Raw genomic sequence first — 19,820 nt, 5'->3', positions numbered from 1 at the left:
CAGACAGTAGCAAGAGAACACCAGACAACAACAGGAGAACACTAGGGAGCAGCAACAGGAGAATACCAGGCAGCAACAGGAGAACACCAGGCAGCAGCAACAGGAGAACACCATGCAGCAACAGGAGAACACCAGACAGCAGCAGAAGAACACCAGGCAGCAGCAACAGGAGAACACCAGGCAGCAACAGGAGAACACCAGACAGCAGCAGAAGAACACCAGGCAGCAGCAGGAGAACACCAGAAAAAAGCAGGAGGACACCAGGCAGCAGCAAGAGAACACCAGAAAAAAGCAGGATGACACCAGGCAGCAGCAAGAGGACACCAGACAACAACAGGAAAATACCAGGCAGCAACAGGAGAACACCAGACAGCAGCAGAAGAACACCAGGCAGCAGCAGGAGAACACCAGACAGTAGCAAGAGAACAACAGACAACAACAGGAGAACACTAGGGAGCAGCAACAGGAGAACACCAGGCAGCAACAGGAGAACACCAGGCCGCAACAGGAGAACACCAGGCAGCAGCAGGTGAATACCAGGCAGCAGCAACAGGAGAACACCAGGCAGCAACAGGAGAACACCAGACAGCAGCAGAAGAACACCAGGCAGCAGCAAGAGGACACCAGACAACAACAGGAGAACACCAGGCAGCAACAGGAGAACACCAGACAGCAGCAGAAGAACACCAGGCAGCAGCAGGAGAACACCAGACAGTAGCAAGAGAACAACAGACAACAACAGGAGAACACTAGGGAGCAGCAACAGGAGAACACCAGGCAGCAACAGGAGAACACCAGACAGCAGCAGAAGAACACCAGGCAGCACCAGGAGAACACCAGACAGTAGCAAGAGAACACCAGACAACAACAGGAGAACACTAGGGAGCAGCAACAGGAGAACACCAGGCAGCAACAGGAGAACACCAGGCAGCAGCAACAGGAGAACACCATGCAGCAACAGGAGAACACCAGACAGCAGCAGAAGAACACCAGGCAGCAGCAACAGGAGAACACCAGGCAGCAACAGGAGAACACCAGACAGCAGCAGAAGAACACCAGGCAGCAGCAGGAGAACACCAGAAAAAAGCAGGAGGACACCAGGCAGCAGCAAGAGAACACCAGAAAAAAGCAGGATGACACCAGGCAGCAGCAAGAGGACACCAGACAACAACAGGAAAACACCAGGCAGCAACAGGAGTACACCAGACAGCAGCAGAAGAACACCAGGCAGCAGCAGGAGAACACCAGACAGTAGCAAGAGAACAACAGACAACAACAGGAGAACACTAGGGAGCAGCAACAGGAGAACACCAGGCAGCAACAGGAGAACACCAGGCCACAACAGGAGAACACCAGGCAGCAGCAGGTGAACACCAGGCAGCAGCAACAGGAGAACACCAGGCAGCAACAGGAGAACACCAGACAGCAGCAGAAGAACACCAGGCAGCAGCAAGAGGACACCAGACAACAACAGGAGAACACCAGGCAGCAACAGGAGAACACCAGACAGCAGCAGAAGAACACCAGGCAGCAGCAGGAGAACACCAGACAGTAGCAAGAGAACAACAGACAACAACAGGAGAACACTAGGGAGCAGCAACAGGAGAACACCAGGCAGCAACAGGAGAACACCAGACAGCAGCAGAAGAACACCAGGCAGCACCAGGAGAACACCAGACAGTAGCAAGAGAACACCAGACAACAACAGGAGAACACTAGGGAGCAGCAACAGGAGAACACCAGGCAGCAACAGGAGAACACCAGACAGCAGCAGAAGAACACCAGGCAGCAGCAGGAGAACACCAGACAACAACAGGAGAACACCAGGCAGCAACAGGAGAACACCTGGCAGCGGCAGATGAACACCAGGCAGCAACAGGAGATCACCGGACAACAACATGAGAACACCAGGCACCAGCAACAGGAGAACACCAGACAGCAGCAGAAGAACACCAGGCAGCACCAGGAGAACACCAGACAGTAGCAAGAGAACACCAGACAACAACAGGAGAACATTAGGGAGCAGCAACAGGAGAACACCAGGCAGCAACAGGAGAACACCAGGCAGCAGCAGAAGAACACCAGGCAGCAGCAGGAGAACACCAGGCAGCAACAGGAGAACACCAGGCAGCAGAAACAGGAGAACACCAGGCAGCAGCAACAGGAGAACACCAGGCAGCAACAGGAGAACACCAGGCAGCAGCAACAGGAGAACACCAGGCAGCAACAGGAGAACACCAGGCAGCAGCAACAGGAGAACACCAGGCAGCAGCAACAGGAGAACACCAGGCAGCAACAGGAGAACACCAGACAGCAGCAGAAGAACACCAGGCAGCAGCAACAGGAGACCACCAGGCCGCAACAGGAGAACACCAGGCAGCAGCAGGTGAACACCAGGCAGCAACAGGAGAACACCAGACAGCAGCAGAAGAACACCAGGCAGCAGCAGGAGAACACCAGAAAAAAGCAGGAGGACACCAGGCAGCAGCAAGAGAACACCAGACAACAACAGGAGAACACCAGGCAGCAGCAACAGGAGAGCACCAGGCAGCAGCAGCAGGAGAACACCAGGCAACAGCAGCTGAACACCAGACAACAGCAACAGGAGAACACCAGGCAGCAACAGGAGAACACCAGGCAGCAGCAGAAGAACACCAGGCAGCAGCAGGAGAACACCAGGCAGCAGAAACAGGAGAACACCAGGCAGCAGCAACAGAACACGAGGCAGCAACAGGAGAACACCAGGCAGCAGCAACAGGAGAACACCAGGCAGCAACAGGAGAACACCAGGCAGCAGCAACAGGAGAACACCAGGCAGCAGCAACAGGAGAACACCAGACAGCAACAGGAGAACACCAGACAGCAGCAGAAGAACACCAGGCAGCAGCAACAGGAGACCACCAGGCTGCAACAGGAGAACACCAGGCAGCAGCAGGTGAACACCAGGCAGCAGCAACAGGAGAACACCAGGCAGCAACAGGAGAGCACCAGACAGCAGCAGAAGAACACCAGGCAGCAGCAGGAGAACACCAGAAAAAAGCAGGAGGACACCAGGCAGCAGCAAGAGAACACTAGAAAAAAGCAGGAGGACACCAGGCAGCAGCAAGAGGACACCAGACAACAACAGGAGAACACCAGGCAGCAACAGGAGAACACCAGACAGCAGCAGAAGAACACCAGGCAGCAGCAGGAGAACACCAGAAAAAAGCAGGAGGACAACAGGCAGCAGCAAGAGAACACCAGAAAAAAGCAGGAGGACACCAGGCAGCAGCAAGAGAACACCAGACAACAACAGGAGAACATTAGGGAGCAGCAACAGGAGAACACCAGGCAGCAACAGGAGAACACCAGGCAGCAGCAGCTGAACGCCAGACAACAGCAACAGGAGAACACCAGGCAGCAGCAACAGGAGAGCACCAGGCAGCAGGAGAACACCAGGCAACAGCAGCTGAACACCAGGCAGCAGCAGCAGGAGAACACCAGGCAGCAACAGGTGAACACCAGACAGCAGAAACAGGAGAACACCAGCCAGCAGCAACAGGAGAACGCCAGGCAGCAACAGGAGAACACCAGGCAGCAGCAGCAGGAGAACACCAGGCAGCAACAGGTGAACACCAGACAGCTGAAACAGGAGAACACCAGGCAGCAGCAACAGGAGAATACCAGCCAGCAGCAACAGGAGAACGCCAGGCAGCAACAGGAGAACACCAGGCAGCAGCAACAAGAGAACACCAGGCATCAGGTGGTGAACACCAGACAGCAGAAACAGGAGAACACCAGGCAGCAGCAACAGGAGAATACCAGCCAGCGGCAACAGGAGAACGCCAGGCAGCAACAGGAGAACACCAGGCAGCAGCAACAGGAGAACACCAGGCAGCAGCAGCAGGAGAACACCAGGCAGCAACAGGAGAACACCAGCCAGCAGCAACAGGAGAACGCCAGGCAGCAGCAGATGAACACCAGACAACAGCAACAGGAGAACACCAGGCAGCAACAACAACAGGAGAACAGCAGGCAGCAGCAACAGGAGAACACCAGCCAGCAGCAACAGGAGAACGCCAGGCAGCAGCAGATGAACACCAGACAACAGCAACAGGAGAACACCAGGCAGCAAAAACAACAGGAGAACACCAGGCAGCAGCAGCCGGAGAACACCAGGCAGCAACACCAGGCAGCAGCAACAGGAGAACACCAGGCAGCAAGAGGAGAACACCAGGCAGCAGCAACAGGAGAACACCAGGCAGCAACAGGAGAACACCAGGCAGCAGCAACAGGAGAACACCAGGCAGCAGCAACAGGAGAACACCAGGCAGAAGCAACAGGAGAACACCAGGCAGCAGCAACAGGAGAACACCAGGCAGCAACAGGAGAACACCAGGCAGCAGCAACAGGAGAACACCAGGCAGCAGCAACAGGAGAACACCAGGCAGCAACAGGAGAACACCAGACAGCAGCAGAAGAACACCAGGCAGCAGCAACAGGAGAACACCAGGCTGCAACAGGAGAACACCAGACAGCAGCAGAAGAACACCAGCCAGCAGCAGGAGAACACCAGAAAAAAGCAGGAGGACACCAGACAGCAGCAAGAGAACACCAGAAAAAAGCAGGAGGACACCAGGCAGCAGCAAGAGGACACCAGACAACAACAGGAGAACACCAGGCAGCAACAGGAGAACACCAGACAGCAGCAGAAGAACACCAGGCAGCAGCAGGAGAACACCAGACAGTAGCAAGAGAACGACAGACAACAACAGGAGAACACTAGGGAGCAGCAACAGGAGAACACCAGGCAGCAACAGGAGAACACCAGACAGCAGCAGAAGAACACCAGGCAGCAGCAACAGGAGACCACCAGGCCGCAACAGGAGAACACCAGGCAGCAGCAGGTGAACACCAGGCAGCAACAGGAGAACACCAGGCAGCAACAACAACAGGAGAACACCAGGCAGCAGCAGCCGGAGAACACCAGGCAGCATCAGGAGAACACCAGACAGCAGCAACAGGAGAACACCAGGCAGCAAGAGGAGAACACCAGGCAGCAGCAACAGGAGAACACCAGGCAGCAACAGGAGAACACCAGGCAGCAGCAACAGGAGAACACCAGGCAGCAGCAACAGGAGAACACCAGGGAGAAGCAACAGGAGAACACCAGGCAGCAGCAACAGGAGAACACCAGGCAGCAACAGGAGAACACCAGGCAGCAGCAACAGGAGAACACCAGGCAGCAACAGGAGAACACCAGACAGCAGCAGAAGAACACCAGGCAGCAGCAACAGGAGAACACCAGGCAGCAACAGGAGAACACCAGACAGCAGCAGAAGAACACCAGGCAGCAGCAGGAGAACACCAGAAAAAAGCAGGAGGACACCAGGCAGCAGCAAGAGAACACCAGAAAAAAGCAGGAGGACACCAGGCAGCAGCAAGAGGACACCAGACAACAACAGGAGAACACCAGGCAGCAACAGGAGAACACCAGACAGCAGCAGAAGAACACCAGGCAGCAGCAGGAGAACACCAGAAAAAAGCAGGAGGACACCAGGCAGCAGCAAGAGAACACCAGACAACAACAGGAGAACATTAGGGAGCAGCAACAGGAGAACACCAGGCAGCAACAGGAGAACACCAGGCAGCAGCAGAAGAACACCAGGCAGCAGCAGGAGAACACCAGGCAGCAGCAGGAGAACACCAGAAAAAAGCAGGAGGACACCAGGCAGCAGCAAGAGAAAACCAGAAAAAAGCAGGAGGACACCAGGCAGCAGCAAGAGAACACCAGACAACAACAGGAGAACATTAGGGAGCAGCAACAGGAGAACACCAGGCAGCAACAGGAGAACACCAGGCAGCAGCAGCTGAACACCAGACAACAGCAACAGGAGAACACCAGGCAGCAGCAACAGGAGAGCACCAGGCAGCAGCAGCAGGAGAACACCAGGCAACAGCAGCTGAACACCAGACAACAGCAACAGGAGAACACCAGGCAGCAACAGGAGAACACCAGGCAGCAGCAGGAGAACACCTGGCAGCAGAAACAGGAGAACACCAGGCAGCAGCAACAGGAGAACACGAGGCAGCAACAGGAGAACACCAGGCAGCAGCAACAGGAGAACACCAGGCAGCAACAGGAGAACACCAGGCAGCAGCAACAGGAGAACAGCAGGCAGCAGCAACAGGAGAACACCAGGCAGCAACAGGAGAACACCAGACAGCAGCAGAAGAACACCAGGCAGCAGCAACAGGAGACCACCAGGCTGCAACAGGAGAACACCAGGCAGCAGCAGGTGAACACCAGGCAGCAGCAACAGGAGAACACCAGGCAGCAACAGGAGAACACCAGACAGCAGCAGAAGAACACCAGGCAGCAGCAGGAGAACACCAGAAAAAAGCAGGAGGACACCAGGCAGCAGCAAGAGAACACCAGAAAAAAGCAGGAGGACACCAGGCAGCAGCAAGAGGACACCAGACAACAACAGGAGAACACCAGGCAGCAACAGGAGAACACCAGACAGCAGCAGAAGAACACCAGGCAGCAGCAGGAGAACACCAGAAAAAAGCAGGAGGACACCAGGCAGCAGCAAGAGAACACCAGAAAAAAGCAGGAGGACACCAGGCAGCAGCAAGAGAACACCAGACAACAACAGGAGAACATTAGGGAGCAGCAACAGGAGAACACCAGGCAGCAACAGGAGAACACCAGGCAGCAGCAGCTGAACACCAGACAACAGCAACAGGAGAACACCAGGCAGCAGCAACAGGAGAGCACCAGGCAGCAGGAGAACACCAGGCAACAGCAGCTGAACACCAGGCAGCAGCAGCAGGAGAACACCAGGCAGCAACAGGTGAACACCAGACAGCAGAAACAGGAGAACACCAGCCAGCAGCAACAGGAGAACGCCAGGCAGCAACAGGAGAACACCAGGCAGCAGCAGCAGGAGAACACCAGGCAGCAACAGGTGAACACCAGACAGCTGAAACAGGAGAACACCAGGCAGCAGCAACAGGAGAATACCAGCCAGCAGCAACAGGAGAACGCCAGGCAGCAACAGGAGAACACCAGGCAGCAGCAACAAGAGAACACCAGGCATCAGGAGGTGAACACCAGACAGCAGAAACAGGAGAACACCAGGCAGCAGCAACAGGAGAATACCAGCCAGCGGCAACAGGAGAAGGCCAGGCAGCAACAGGAGAACACCAGGCAGCAGCAACAGGAGAACACCAGGCAGCAGCAGCAGGAGAACACCAGGCAGCAACAGGAGAACACCAGCCAGCAGCAACAGGAGAACGCCAGGCAGCAGCAGATGAACACCAGACAACAGCAACAGGAGAACACCAGGCAGCAACAACAACAGGAGAACAGCAGGCAGCAGCAACAGGAGAACACCAGCCAGCAGCAACAGGAGAACGCCAGGCAGCAGCAGCAGGAGAACACCAGGCAGCAACAGGTGAACACCAGACAGCTGAAACAGGAGAACACCAGGCAGCAGCAACAGGAGAATACCAGCCAGCAGCAACAGGAGAACGCCAGGCAGCAACAGGAGAACACCAGGCAGCAGCAACAAGAGAACACCAGGCATCAGGTGGTGAACACCAGACAGCAGAAACAGGAGAACACCAGGCAGCAGCAACAGGAGAATACCAGCCAGCGGCAACAAGAGAACGCCAGGCAGCAACAGGAGAACACAAGGCAGCAGCAACAGGAGAACACCAGGCAGCAGCAGCAGGAGAACACCAGGCAGCAACAGGAGAACACCAGCCAGCAGCAACAGGAGAACGCCAGGCAGCAGCAGATGAACACCAGACAACAGCAACAGGAGAACACCAGGCAGCAACAACAACAGGAGAACAGCAGGCAGCAGCAACAGGAGAACACCAGCCAGCAGCAACAGGAGAACGCCAGGCAGCAGCAGATGAACACCAGACAACAGCAACAGGAGAACACCAGGCAGCAAAAACAACAGGAGAACACCAGGCAGCAGCAGCCGGAGAACACCAGGCAGCAACAGGAGAACACCAGGCAGCAGCAACAGGAGAACACCAGGCAGCAAGAGGAGAACACCAGGCAGCAGCAACAGGAGAACACCAGGCAGCAACAGGAGAACACCAGGCAGCAGCAACAGGAGAACACCAGGCAGCAGCAACAGGAGAACACCAGGCAGAAGCAACAGGAGAACACCAGGCAGCAGCAACAGGAGAACACCAGGCAGCAACAGGAGAACACCAGGCAGCAGCAACAGGAGAACACCAGGCAGCAGCAACAGGAGAACACCAGGCAGCAACAGGAGAACACCGGACAGCAGCAGAAGAACACCAGGCCGCAGCAACAGGAGAACACCAGGCTGCAACAGGAGAACACCAGACAGCAGCAGAAGAACACCAGCCAGCAGCAGGAGAACACCAGAAAAAAGCAGGAGGACACCAGACAGCAGCAAGAGAACACCAGAAAAAAGCAGGAGGACACCAGGCAGCAGCAAGAGGACACCAGACAACAACAGGAGAACACCAGGCAGCAACAGGAGAACACCAGACAGCAGCAGAAGAACACCAGGCAGCAGCAGGAGAACACCAGACAGTAGCAAGAGAACGACAGACAACAACAGGAGAACACTAGGGAGCAGCAACAGGAGAACACCAGGCAGCAACAGGAGAACACCAGACAGCAGCAGAAGAACACCAGGCAGCAGCAACAGGAGACCACCAGGCCGCAACAGGAGAACACCAGGCAGCAGCAGGTGAACACCAGGAAGCAACAGGAGAACACCAGGCAGCAACAACAACAGGAGAACACCAGGCAGAAGCAGCCGGAGAACACCAGGCAGCAACAGGAGAACACCAGGCAGCAGCAACAGGAGAACACCAGGCAGCAAGAGGAGAACACCAGGCAGCAGCAACAGGAGAACACCAGGCAGCAACAGGAGAACACCAGGCAGCAGCAACAGGAGAACACCAGGCCGCAGCAACAGGAGAACACCAGGGAGAAGCAACAGGAGAACACCAGGCAGCAGCAACAGGAGAACACCAGGCAGCAACAGGAGAACACCAGGCAGCAGCAACAGGAGAACACCAGGCAGCAACAGGAGAACACCAGACAGCAGCAGAAGAACACCAGGCAGCAGCAACAGGAGAACACCAGGCAGCAACAGGAGAACACCAGACAGCAGCAGAAGAACACCAGGCAGCAGCAGGAGGACACCAGGCAGCAGCAAGAGAACACCAGAAAAAAGCAGGAGGACACCAGGCAGCAGCAAGAGGACACCAGACAACAACAGGAGAACACCAGGCAGCAACAGGAGAACACCAGACAGCAGCAGAAGAACACCAGGCAGCAGCAGGAGAACACCAGAAAAAAGCAGGAGGACACCAGGCAGCAGCAAGAGAACACCAGACAACAACAGGAGAACATTAGGGAGCAGCAACAGGAGAACACCAGGCAGCAACAGGAGAACACCAGGCAGCAGCAGAAGAACACCAGGCAGCAGCAGGAGAACACCAGGCAGCAGCAGGAGAACACCAGAAAAAAGCAGGAGGACACCAGGCAGCAGCAAGAGAAAACCAGAAAAAAGCAGGAGGACACCAGGCAGCAGCAAGAGAACACCAGACAACAACAGGAGAACATTAGGGAGCAGCAACAGGAGAACACCAGGCAGCAACAGGAGAACACCAGGCAGCAGCAGCTGAACACCAGACAACAGCAACAGGAGAACACCAGGCAGCAGCAACAGGAGAGCACCAGGCAGCAGCAGCAGGAGAACACCAGGCAACAGCAGCTGAACACCAGACAACAGCAACAGGAGAACACCAGGCAGCAACAGGAGAACACCAGGCAGCAGCAGGAGAACACCAGGCAGCAGAAACAGGAGAACACCAGGCAGCAGCAACAGGAGAACACGAGGCAGCAACAGGAGAACACCAGGCAGCAGCAACAGGAGAACACCAGGCAGCAACAGGAGAACACCAGGCAGCAGCAACAGGAGAACAGCAGGCAGCAGCAACAGGAGAACACCAGGCAGCAACAGGAGAACACCAGACAGCAGCAGAAGAACACCAGGCAGCAGCAACAGGAGACCACCAGGCTGCAACAGGAGAACACCAGGCAGCAGCAGGTGAACACCAGGCAGCAGCAACAGGAGAACACCAGGCAGCAACAGGAGAACACCAGACAGCAGCAGAAGAACACCAGGCAGCAGCAGGAGAACACCAGAAAAAAGCAGGAGGACACCAGTCGGCAGCAAGAGAACACCAGAAAAAAGCAGGAGGACACCAGGCAGCAGCAAGAGGACACCAGACAACAACAGGAGAACACCAGGCAGCAACAGGAGAACACCAGACAGCAGCAGAAGAACACCAGGCAGCAGCAGGAGAACACCAGAAAAAAGCAGGAGGACACCAGGCAGCAGCAAGAGAACACCAGAAAAAAGCAGGAGGACACCAGGCAGCAGCAAGAGAACACCAGACAACAACAGGAGAACATTAGGGAGCAGCAACAGGAGAACACCAGGCAGCAACAGGAGAACACCAGGCAGCAGCAGCTGAACACCAGACAACAGCAACAGGAGAACACCAGGCAGCAGCAACAGGAGAGCACCAGGCAGCAGGAGAACACCAGGCAACAGCAGCTGAACACCAGGCAGCAGCAGCAGGAGAACACCAGGCAGCAACAGGTGAACACCAGACAGCAGAAACAGGAGAACACCAGCCAGCAGCAACAGGAGAACGCCAGGCAGCAACAGGAGAACACCAGGCAGCAGCAGCAGGAGAACACCAGGCAGCAACAGGTGAACACCAGACAGCTGAAACAGGAGAACACCAGGCAGCAGCAACAGGAGAATACCAGCCAGCAGCAACAGGAGAACGCCAGGCAGCAACAGGAGAACACCAGGCAGCAGCAACAAGAGAACACCAGGCATCAGGAGGTGAACACCAGACAGCAGAAACAGGAGAACACCAGGCAGCAGCAACAGGAGAATACCAGCCAGCGGCAACAGGAGAAGGCCAGGCAGCAACAGGAGAACACCAGGCAGCAGCAACAGGAGAACACCAGGCAGCAGCAGCAGGAGAACACCAGGCAGCAACAGGAGAACACCAGCCAGCAGCAACAGGAGAACGCCAGGCAGCAGCAGATGAACACCAGACAACAGCAACAGGAGAACACCAGGCAGCAACAACAACAGGAGAACAGCAGGCAGCAGCAACAGGAGAACACCAGCCAGCAGCAACAGGAGAACGCCAGGCAGCAGCAGATGAACACCAGACAACAGCAACAGGAGAACACCAGGCAGCAACAACAACAGGGGAACACCAGGCAGCAGCAGCCGGAGAACACCAGGCAGCAACAGGAGAACACCAGGCAGCAGCAACAGGAGAACACCAGGCAGCAAGAGGAGAACACCAGGCAGCAGCAACAGGAGAACACCAGGCAGCAACAGGAGAACACCAGGCAGCAGCAACAGGAGAACACCAGGCAGCAGCAACAGGAGAACACCAGGCAGAAGCAACAGGAGAACACCAGGCAGCAGCAACAGGAGAACACCAGGCAGCAACAGGAGAACACCAGGCAGCAGCAACAGGAGAACACCAGGCAGCAACAGGAGAACACCAGACAGCAGCAGAAGAACACCAGGCAGCAGCAACAGGTGAACACCAGGCAGCAACAGGAGAACACCAGACAGCAGCAGAAGAACACCAGCCAGCAGCAGGAGAACACCAGAAAAAAGCAGGAGGACACCAGGCAGCAGCAAGAGAACACCAGAAAAAAGCAGGAGGACACCAGGCAGCAGCAAGAGGACACCAGACAACAACAGGAGAACACCAGGCAGCAACAGGAGAACACCAGACAGCAGCAGAAGAACACCAGGCAGCAGCAGGAGAACACCAGACAGTAGCAAGAGAACAACAGACAACAACAGGAGAACACTAGGGAGCAGCAACAGGAGAACACCAGGCAGCAACAGGAGAACACCAGGCAGCAGCAACAGGAGAACACCATGCAGCAACAGGAGAACACCAGGCAGCAGCAACAGGAGAACACCAGGCAGCAGCAACAGGAGAACACCAGGCCGCAACAGGAGAACACCAGGCAGCAGCAGGTGAACACCAGGCAGCAGCAACAGGAGAACACCAGGCAGCAACAGGAGAACACCAGACAGCAGCAGAAGAACACCAGGCAGCAGCAGGAGAACACCAGAAAAAAGCAGGAGGACACCAGGCAGCAGCAAGAGAACACCAGAAAAAAGCAGGAGGACACCAGTCAGCAGCAAGAGGACACCAGACAACAACAGGAGAACACCAGGCAGCAACAGGAGAACACCAGACAGCAGCAGAAGAACACCAGGCAGCAGCAGGAGAACACCAGACAGTGGCAAGAGAACAACAGACAACAACAGGAGAACACTAGGGAGCAGCAACAGGAGAACACCAGGCAGCAACAGGAGAACACCAGACAGCAGCAGAAGAACACCAGGCAGCACCAGGAGAACACCAGACAGTAGCAAGAGAACACCAGACAACAACAGGAGAACACGAGGGAGCAGTAACAGGAGAACACCAGGCAGCAACAGCAGAACACCTGGCAGCGGCAGATGAACACCAGGCAGCAACAGGAGATCACCAGACAACAACAGGAGAACACCAGGCAGCAGCGGCAGATGAACACCAGACAACAACAACAGGAGAACACCAGGCAGCAACAACAACAGGAGAACACCAGGCAGCAGCAGCCAGAGAACACCAGGCAGCAACAGGAGAACACCAGGCAGCAGCAACAGGAGAACACCAGGCAGCAAGAGGAGAACACCAGGCAGCAGCAACAGGAGAACACCAGGCAGCAACAGGAGAACACCAGGCAGCAGCAACAGGAGAACACCAGGCAGAAGCAACAGGAGAACACCAGGCAGCAGCAACAGGAGAACACCAGGCAGCAACAGGAGAACACCAGGCAGCAGCAACAGGAGAACACCAGGCAGCAACAGGAGAACACCAGACAGCAGCAGAAGAACACCAGGCAGCAGCAACAGGAGAACACCAGGCAGCAACAGGAGAACACCAGACAGCAGCAGAAGAACACCAGCCAGCAGCAGGAGAACACCAGAAAAAAGCAGGAGGACACCAGGCAGCAGCAAGAGAACACCAGAAAAAAGCAGGAGGACACCAGGCAGCAGCAAGAGGACACCAGACAACAACAGGAGAACACCAGGCAGCAACAGGAGAACACCAGACAGCAGCAGAAGAACACCAGGCAGCAGCAGGAGAACACCAGACAGTAGCAAGAGAACAACAGACAACAACAGGAGAACACTAGGGAGCAGCAACAGGAGAACACCAGGCAGCAACATGAGAACACCAGGCAGCAGCAACAGGAGAACACCATGCAGCAACAGGAGAACAGCAGGCAGCAGCAACAGGAGAACACCAGGCAGCAGCAACAGGAGAACACCAGGCCGCAACAGGAGAACACCAGGCAGCAGCAGGTGAACACCAGGCAGCAGCAACAGGAGAACACCAGGCAGCAACAGGAGAACACCAGACAGCAGCAGAAGAACACCAGGCAGCAGCAGGAGAACACCAGATAAAAGCAGGAGGACACCAGGCAGCAGCAAGAGAACACCAGAAAAAAGCAGGAGGACACCAGTCAGCAGCAAGAGGACACCAGACAACAACAGGAGAACACCAGGCAGCAACAGGAGAACACCAGACAGCAGCAGAAGAACACCAGGCAGCAGCAGGAGAACACCAGACAGTGGCAAGAGAACAACTGACAACAACAGGAGAACACTAGGGAGCAGCAACAGGAGAACACCAGGCAGCAACAGGAGAACACCAGACAGCAGCAGAAGAACACCAGGCAGCACCAGGAGAACACCAGACAGTAGCAAGAGAACACCAGACAACAGCAGGAGAACACGAGGGAGCAGTAACAGGAGAACACCAGGCAGCAACAGGAGAACACCTGGCAGCGGCAGATGAACACCAGGCAGCAACAGGAGATCACCAGACAACAACAGGAGAACACCAGGCAGCAGCGGCAGATGAACACCAGACAACAACAACAGGAGAACACCAGGCAGCAGCAGGAGAACACCAGACAACAACAGGAGAACACCAGGCAGCAACAGGAGAACACCTGGCAGCGGCAGAAGAACACCAGGCAGCAACAGGAGATCACCAGACAACAACAGGAGAACACCAGGCAGCAGCAGAAGAACACCAGGCAGCAGCAGGAGAACACCAGGCAGCAGAAACAGGAGAACACCAGGCAGCAGCAACAGGAGAACACGAGGCAGCAACAGGAGAACACCAGGCAGCAGCAACAGGAGAACACCAGGCAGCAACAGGAGAACAGCAGGCAGCAGCAACAGGAGAACACCAGGCAGCAACAGGAGAACACCAGACAGCAGCAGAAGAACACCAGGCAGCAGCAACAGGAGACCACCAGGCTGCAACAGGAGAACACCAGGCAGCAGCAGGTGAACACCAGGCAGCAGCAACAGGAGAACACCAGGCAGCAACAGGAGAACACCAGACAGCAGCAGAAGAACACCAGGCAGCAGCAGGAGAACACCAGAAAAAAGCAGGAGGACACCAGGCAGCAGCAAGAGAACACCAGAAAAAAGCAGGAGGACACCAGGCAGCAGCAAGAGGACACCAGACAACAACAGGAGAACACCAGGCAGCAACAGGAGAACACCAGACAGCAGCAGAAGAACACCAGGCAGCAGCAGGAGAACACCAGAAAAAAGCAGGAGGACACCAGGCAGCAGCAAGAGAACACCAGAAAAAAGCAGGAGGACACCAGGCAGCAGCAAGAGAACACCAGACAACAACAGGAGAACATTAGGGAGCAGCAACAGGAGAGCACCAGGCAGCAGGAGAACACCAGGCAACAGCAGCTGAACACCAGGCAGCAGCAGCAGGAGAACACCAGGCAGCAACAGGTGAACACCAGACAGCAGAAACAGGAGAACACCAGCCAGCAGCAACAGGAGAACGCCAGGCAGCAACAGGAGAACACCAGGCAGCAGCAGCAGGAGAACACCAGGCAGCAACAGGTGAACACCAGACAGCTGAAACAGGAGAACACCAGGCAGCAGCAACAGGAGAATACCAGCCAGCAGCAACAGGAGAACGCCAGGCAGCAACAGGAGAACACCAGGCAGCAGCAACAAGAGAACACCAGGCATCAGGAGGTGAACACCAGACAGCAGAAACAGGAGAACACCAGGCAGCAGCAACATGAGAATACCAGCCAGCGGCAACAGGAGAACGCCAGGCAGCAACAGGAGAACACCAGGCAGCAGCAACAGGAGAACACCAGGCAGCAGCAGCAGGAGAACACCAGGCAGCAACAGGAGAACACCAGCCAGCAGCAACAGGAGAACGCCAGGCAGCAGCAGATGAACACCAGACAACAGCAACAGGAGAACACCAGGCAGCAACAACAACAGGAGAACAGCAGGCAGCAGCAACAGGAGAACACCAGCCAGCAGCAACAGGAGAACGCCAGGCAGCAGCAGATGAACACCAGACAACAGCAACAGGAGAACACCAGGCAGCAACAACAACAGGAGAACACCAGGCAGCAGCAGCCGGAGAACACCAGGCAGCAACAGGAGAACACCAGGCAGCAGCAACAGGAGAACACCAGGCAGCAAGAGGAGAACACCAGGCAGCAGCAACAGGAGAACACCAGGCAGCAACAGGAGAACACCAGGCAGCAGCAACAGGAGAACACCAGGCAGCAGCAACAGGAGAACACCAGGGAGAAGCAACAGGAGAACACCAGGCAGCAGCAACAGGAGCACACCAGGCAGCAACAGGAGAACACCAGGCAGCAGCAACAGGAGAACACCAGGCAGCAACAGGAGAACACCAGACAGCAGCAGAAGAACACCAGGCAGCAGCAACAGGAGAACACCAGGCAGCAACAGGAGAACACCAGACAGCAGCAGAAGAACACCAGACAGCAGCAGGAGAACACCAGAAAAAAGCAGGAGGACACCAGGCAGCAGCAGGAGAACACCAGAAAAAAGCAGGAGGACACCAGGCAGCAGCAAGAGGACACCAGACAACAACAGGAGAACACCAGGCAGCAACAGGAGAACACCAGACAGCAGCAGAAGAACACCAGGCAGCAGCAGGAGAACACCAGACAGTAGCAAGAGTACAACAGACAACAACAGGAGAACACTAGGGAGCAGCAACAGGAGAACACCAGGCAGCAACAGGAGAACACCAGGCAGCAGCAACAGGAGAACACCATGCAGCAACAGGAGAACACCAGGCAGCAGCAACAGGAGAACACCAGGCAGCAGCAACAGGAGAACACCAGGCCGCAACAGGAGAACACCAGGCAGCAGCAGGTGAACACCAGGCAGCAGCAACAAGAGAACACCAGGCAGCAACAGGAGAACACCAGACAGCAGCAGAAGAGCACCAGGCAGCAGCAGGAGAACACCAGAAAAAAGCAGGAGGACACCAGGCAGCAGCAAGAGAACACCAGAAAAAAGCAGGAGGACACCAGTCAGCAGCAAGAGGACACCAGACAACAACAGGAGAACACCAGGCAGCAACAGGAGAACACCAGACAGCAGCAGAAGAACACCAGGCAGCAGCAGGAGAACACCAGACAGTGGCAAGAGAACAACAGACAACAACAGGAGAACACTAGGGAGCAGCAACAGGAGAACACCAGGCAGCAGCAACAGGAGAACACCAGACAGCAGCAGAAGAACACCAGGCAGCACCAGGAGAACACCAGACAGTAGCAAGAGAACACCAGACAACAACAGGAGAACACGAGGGAGCAGTAACAGGAGAACACCAGGCAGCAACAGGAGAACACCTGGCAGCGGCAGATGAACACCAGGCAGCAACAGGAGATCACCAGACAACAACAGGAGAACACCAGGCAGCAGCGGCAGATGAACACCAGACAACAACAACAGGAGAACACCAGGCAGCAGCAGGAGAACACCAGACAACAACAGGAGAACACCAGGCAGCAACAGGAGAACACCTGGCAGCGGCAGAAGAACTCCAGGCAGCAACAGGAGATCACCAGACAACAACAGGAGAACACCAGGCAGCAGCAACAGGAGAACACCAGGCAGCAGCGGCAGATGAACACCAGACAGCAGCAGCAGGAGAACACCAGGCCGCAGCAGCAGCTAAACACCAGGCAGCAGCAGGAGAACACCAAACAGCAGCAGATGAACACCAGGCCGCAGCAGCAGCTAAACACCAGGCAGCAGCAGGAGAACACCAAGCAGCAACAGGAGAACACCAGACAACAGCAGCAGATGAACACCAGGCCGTAGCAGCAGCTAAACACCAGGCAGCAGCAGGAGAACACCAAGCAGCAACAGGAGAACACCAGACAACAGCAGCAGATGAACACCAGGCAGCAGCAGCAGGAGAACACCAGGCAGCAACAGGAGAACACCTGGCAGCAACAGGAGAACACCAGGCAGCAACAGCAGATGAACACCAGGCAGCAGCAGCAGGAGAACACCAGACAGCAACAGGAGAACATCATACAGCAACAGCAGGAGAACACCAGGCAGCAGCAACAGGCCAACACCAGGCAACAGCAACTGAACACCAGGCAGCAACAGGAGAACACCAGGCAGCAACAGCAGGAGAACACCAGGCAGCAGCAACAGGACAACACCGGGCTGCAGCAACAGGAGAACACCAGGCAGCAGCAACAGGAGGACACCAGGCAGCAGCAAGAGAACACCAGAAAAAAGCAGGAGGACACCAGGCAGCAGCAAGAGGACACCAGACAACAACAGGAGAACACCAGGCAGCAACAGGAGAACACCAGACAGCAGCAGAAGAACACCAGGCAGCAGCAGGAGAACACCAGACAGTAGCAAGAGAACAACAGACAACAACAGGAGAACACTAGGGAGCAGCAACAGGAGAACACCAGGCAGCAACAGGAGAACACCAGGCAGCAGCAACAGGAGAACACCATGCAGCAACAGGAGAACACCAGGCAGCAGCAACAGGAGAACACCAGGCCGCAACAGGAGAACACCAGGCAGCAGCAGGTGAACACCAGGCAGCAGCAACAGAAGAACACCAGGCAGCAGCAGGAGAACACCAGACAACAACAGGAGAACACCAGGCAGCAACAGGAGAACACCTGGCAGCGGCAGATGAACACCAGGCAGCAACAGGAGATCACCAGACAACAACAGGAGAACACCAGGCAGCAGCGGCAGATGAACACCAGACAACAACAACAGGAGAACACCAGGCAGCAGCAGGAGAACACCAGACAACAACAGGAGAACACCAGGCAGCAACAGGAGAACACCTGGCAGCGGCAGAAGAACACCAGGCAGCAACAGGAGATCACCAGACAACAACAGGAGAACACCAGGCAGCAGCAACAGGAGAGCACCAGGCAGCAACAGCAGATGAACACCAGACAGCAGCAGCAGGAGAACACCAGGCCGCAGCAGCAGCTAAACACCAGGCAGCAGCAGGAGAACACCAGACAACAGCAGCAGATGAACACCAGGCCGCAGCAGCAGCTAAACACCAGGCAGCAGCAGGAGAACACCAAGCAGCAACAGGAGAACACCAGACAACAGCAGCAGATGAACACCAGGCCGTAGCAGCAGCTAAACACCAGGCAGCAGCAGGAGAACACCAAGCAGCAACAGGAGAACACCAGACAACAGCAGCAGATGAACACCAGGCAGCAGCAGCAGGAGAACACCAGGCAGCAACAGGAGAACACCTGGCAGCAACAGGAGAACACCAGGCAGCAACAGCAGATGAACACCAGGCAGCAGCAGCAGGAGAACACCAGGCAGCAACAGGAGAACATCATACAGCAACAGCAGGAGAACACCAGGCAGCAGCAACAGGCCAACACCAGGCAACAGCAACTGAACACCAGGCAGCAACAGGAGAACACCAGGCAGCAACAGCAGGAGAACACCAGGCAGCAGCAACAGGACAACACCGGGCTGCAGCAACAGGAGAACACCAGACAGCAGGAGAAGAACACCAGGCAACAGCAACAGGAGAACACCAGGCAGCAGCAACTGAACACCAGGCAGCAGCAGCAGAAGAACAGCAGGCAAAAGCAACAGGAGAACACAAGGCAACTGCAAAAGGAGAACAGCAGCAGCAGGTGAACACCTGGGACCAACAGAAGAATACAAGGGAGCAGCAGGGGAACACTAGTCAACAGCAACTGGAGAACACCCGGCAGTAGCAGAAGAGGTCAATGCAACAGCAACTGGAGACCAGCAGGCAGCCGCAACAACAGGGGAACAGCAGGCAGCAGGAGCAGGAAGGAGTCCTTTGTGCAGGCAGCAATGAATGCATGGCTGGCATTTCTTTAAATATGATGCCCACCTTGCCACCTGCGTTACCACCTTGGGCCCTAGATTGGATGACCCCTGGCATCGTGCTGCTTAATTGGATGGCCGCGAGATCACATGCAGAACTCTAATGGGGTAATGACACCCACCTCCAGAGCAGCTACTCTGACCCGTGTCATCGGGTTTAAATTCAGTCCACAGTTTCTAACGCTGACTGCAGGAGCTGGATTTTTCAAGCCGGTGCGGGTGGGCACAGGTACATGTGCCATTGAAAATCGTGTTATCCGAGGCAGGCACTGTGTCCTGCTGCCTCAAAAACTTGGAGAGATTTTGAATGGGATGCCGGGAGTGGGGGAACAGCAGGCCCACAATCCTCCAATTAATTGGCTGTTGAGCTTTTTGAGGAGCTCATTGAAAGGTTTGTCAGGAGTAGTTTGTAGGTTTCAATCGAAGGGCACGGGGAAAACGCCATGTCTGGAAAACGGC

The 19,820-nt window shown here is 55.8% G+C and overlaps 1 protein-coding gene across 1 annotated transcript in view; it reads left to right on the top strand.

Annotated features, from left to right (window-relative positions):
* The window catches only part of LOC137373356 (trichohyalin-like), a 154,081-nt gene extending 134,856 nt beyond the window's left edge, over positions 1-19,225 (top strand). Inside the window, exon 13 of the mRNA XM_068038179.1 lies at positions 18,905-19,225. Coding sequence (XP_067894280.1) covers positions 18,905-19,225 — 321 coding nt within the window. The remainder of the gene's footprint in view (positions 1-18,904) is intronic.
* The last annotated feature ends 595 nt before the right edge of the window (positions 19,226-19,820 follow it).

The sequence above is a fragment of the Heterodontus francisci genome, chromosome 9 (assembly GCF_036365525.1).
Source record: "Heterodontus francisci isolate sHetFra1 chromosome 9, sHetFra1.hap1, whole genome shotgun sequence".
NCBI lineage: Eukaryota > Metazoa > Chordata > Chondrichthyes > Heterodontiformes > Heterodontidae > Heterodontus > Heterodontus francisci.
The sequence above is the reverse complement of the archived record's forward strand: the minus strand, read 5'-3'. Positions and strand labels throughout refer to the sequence as shown.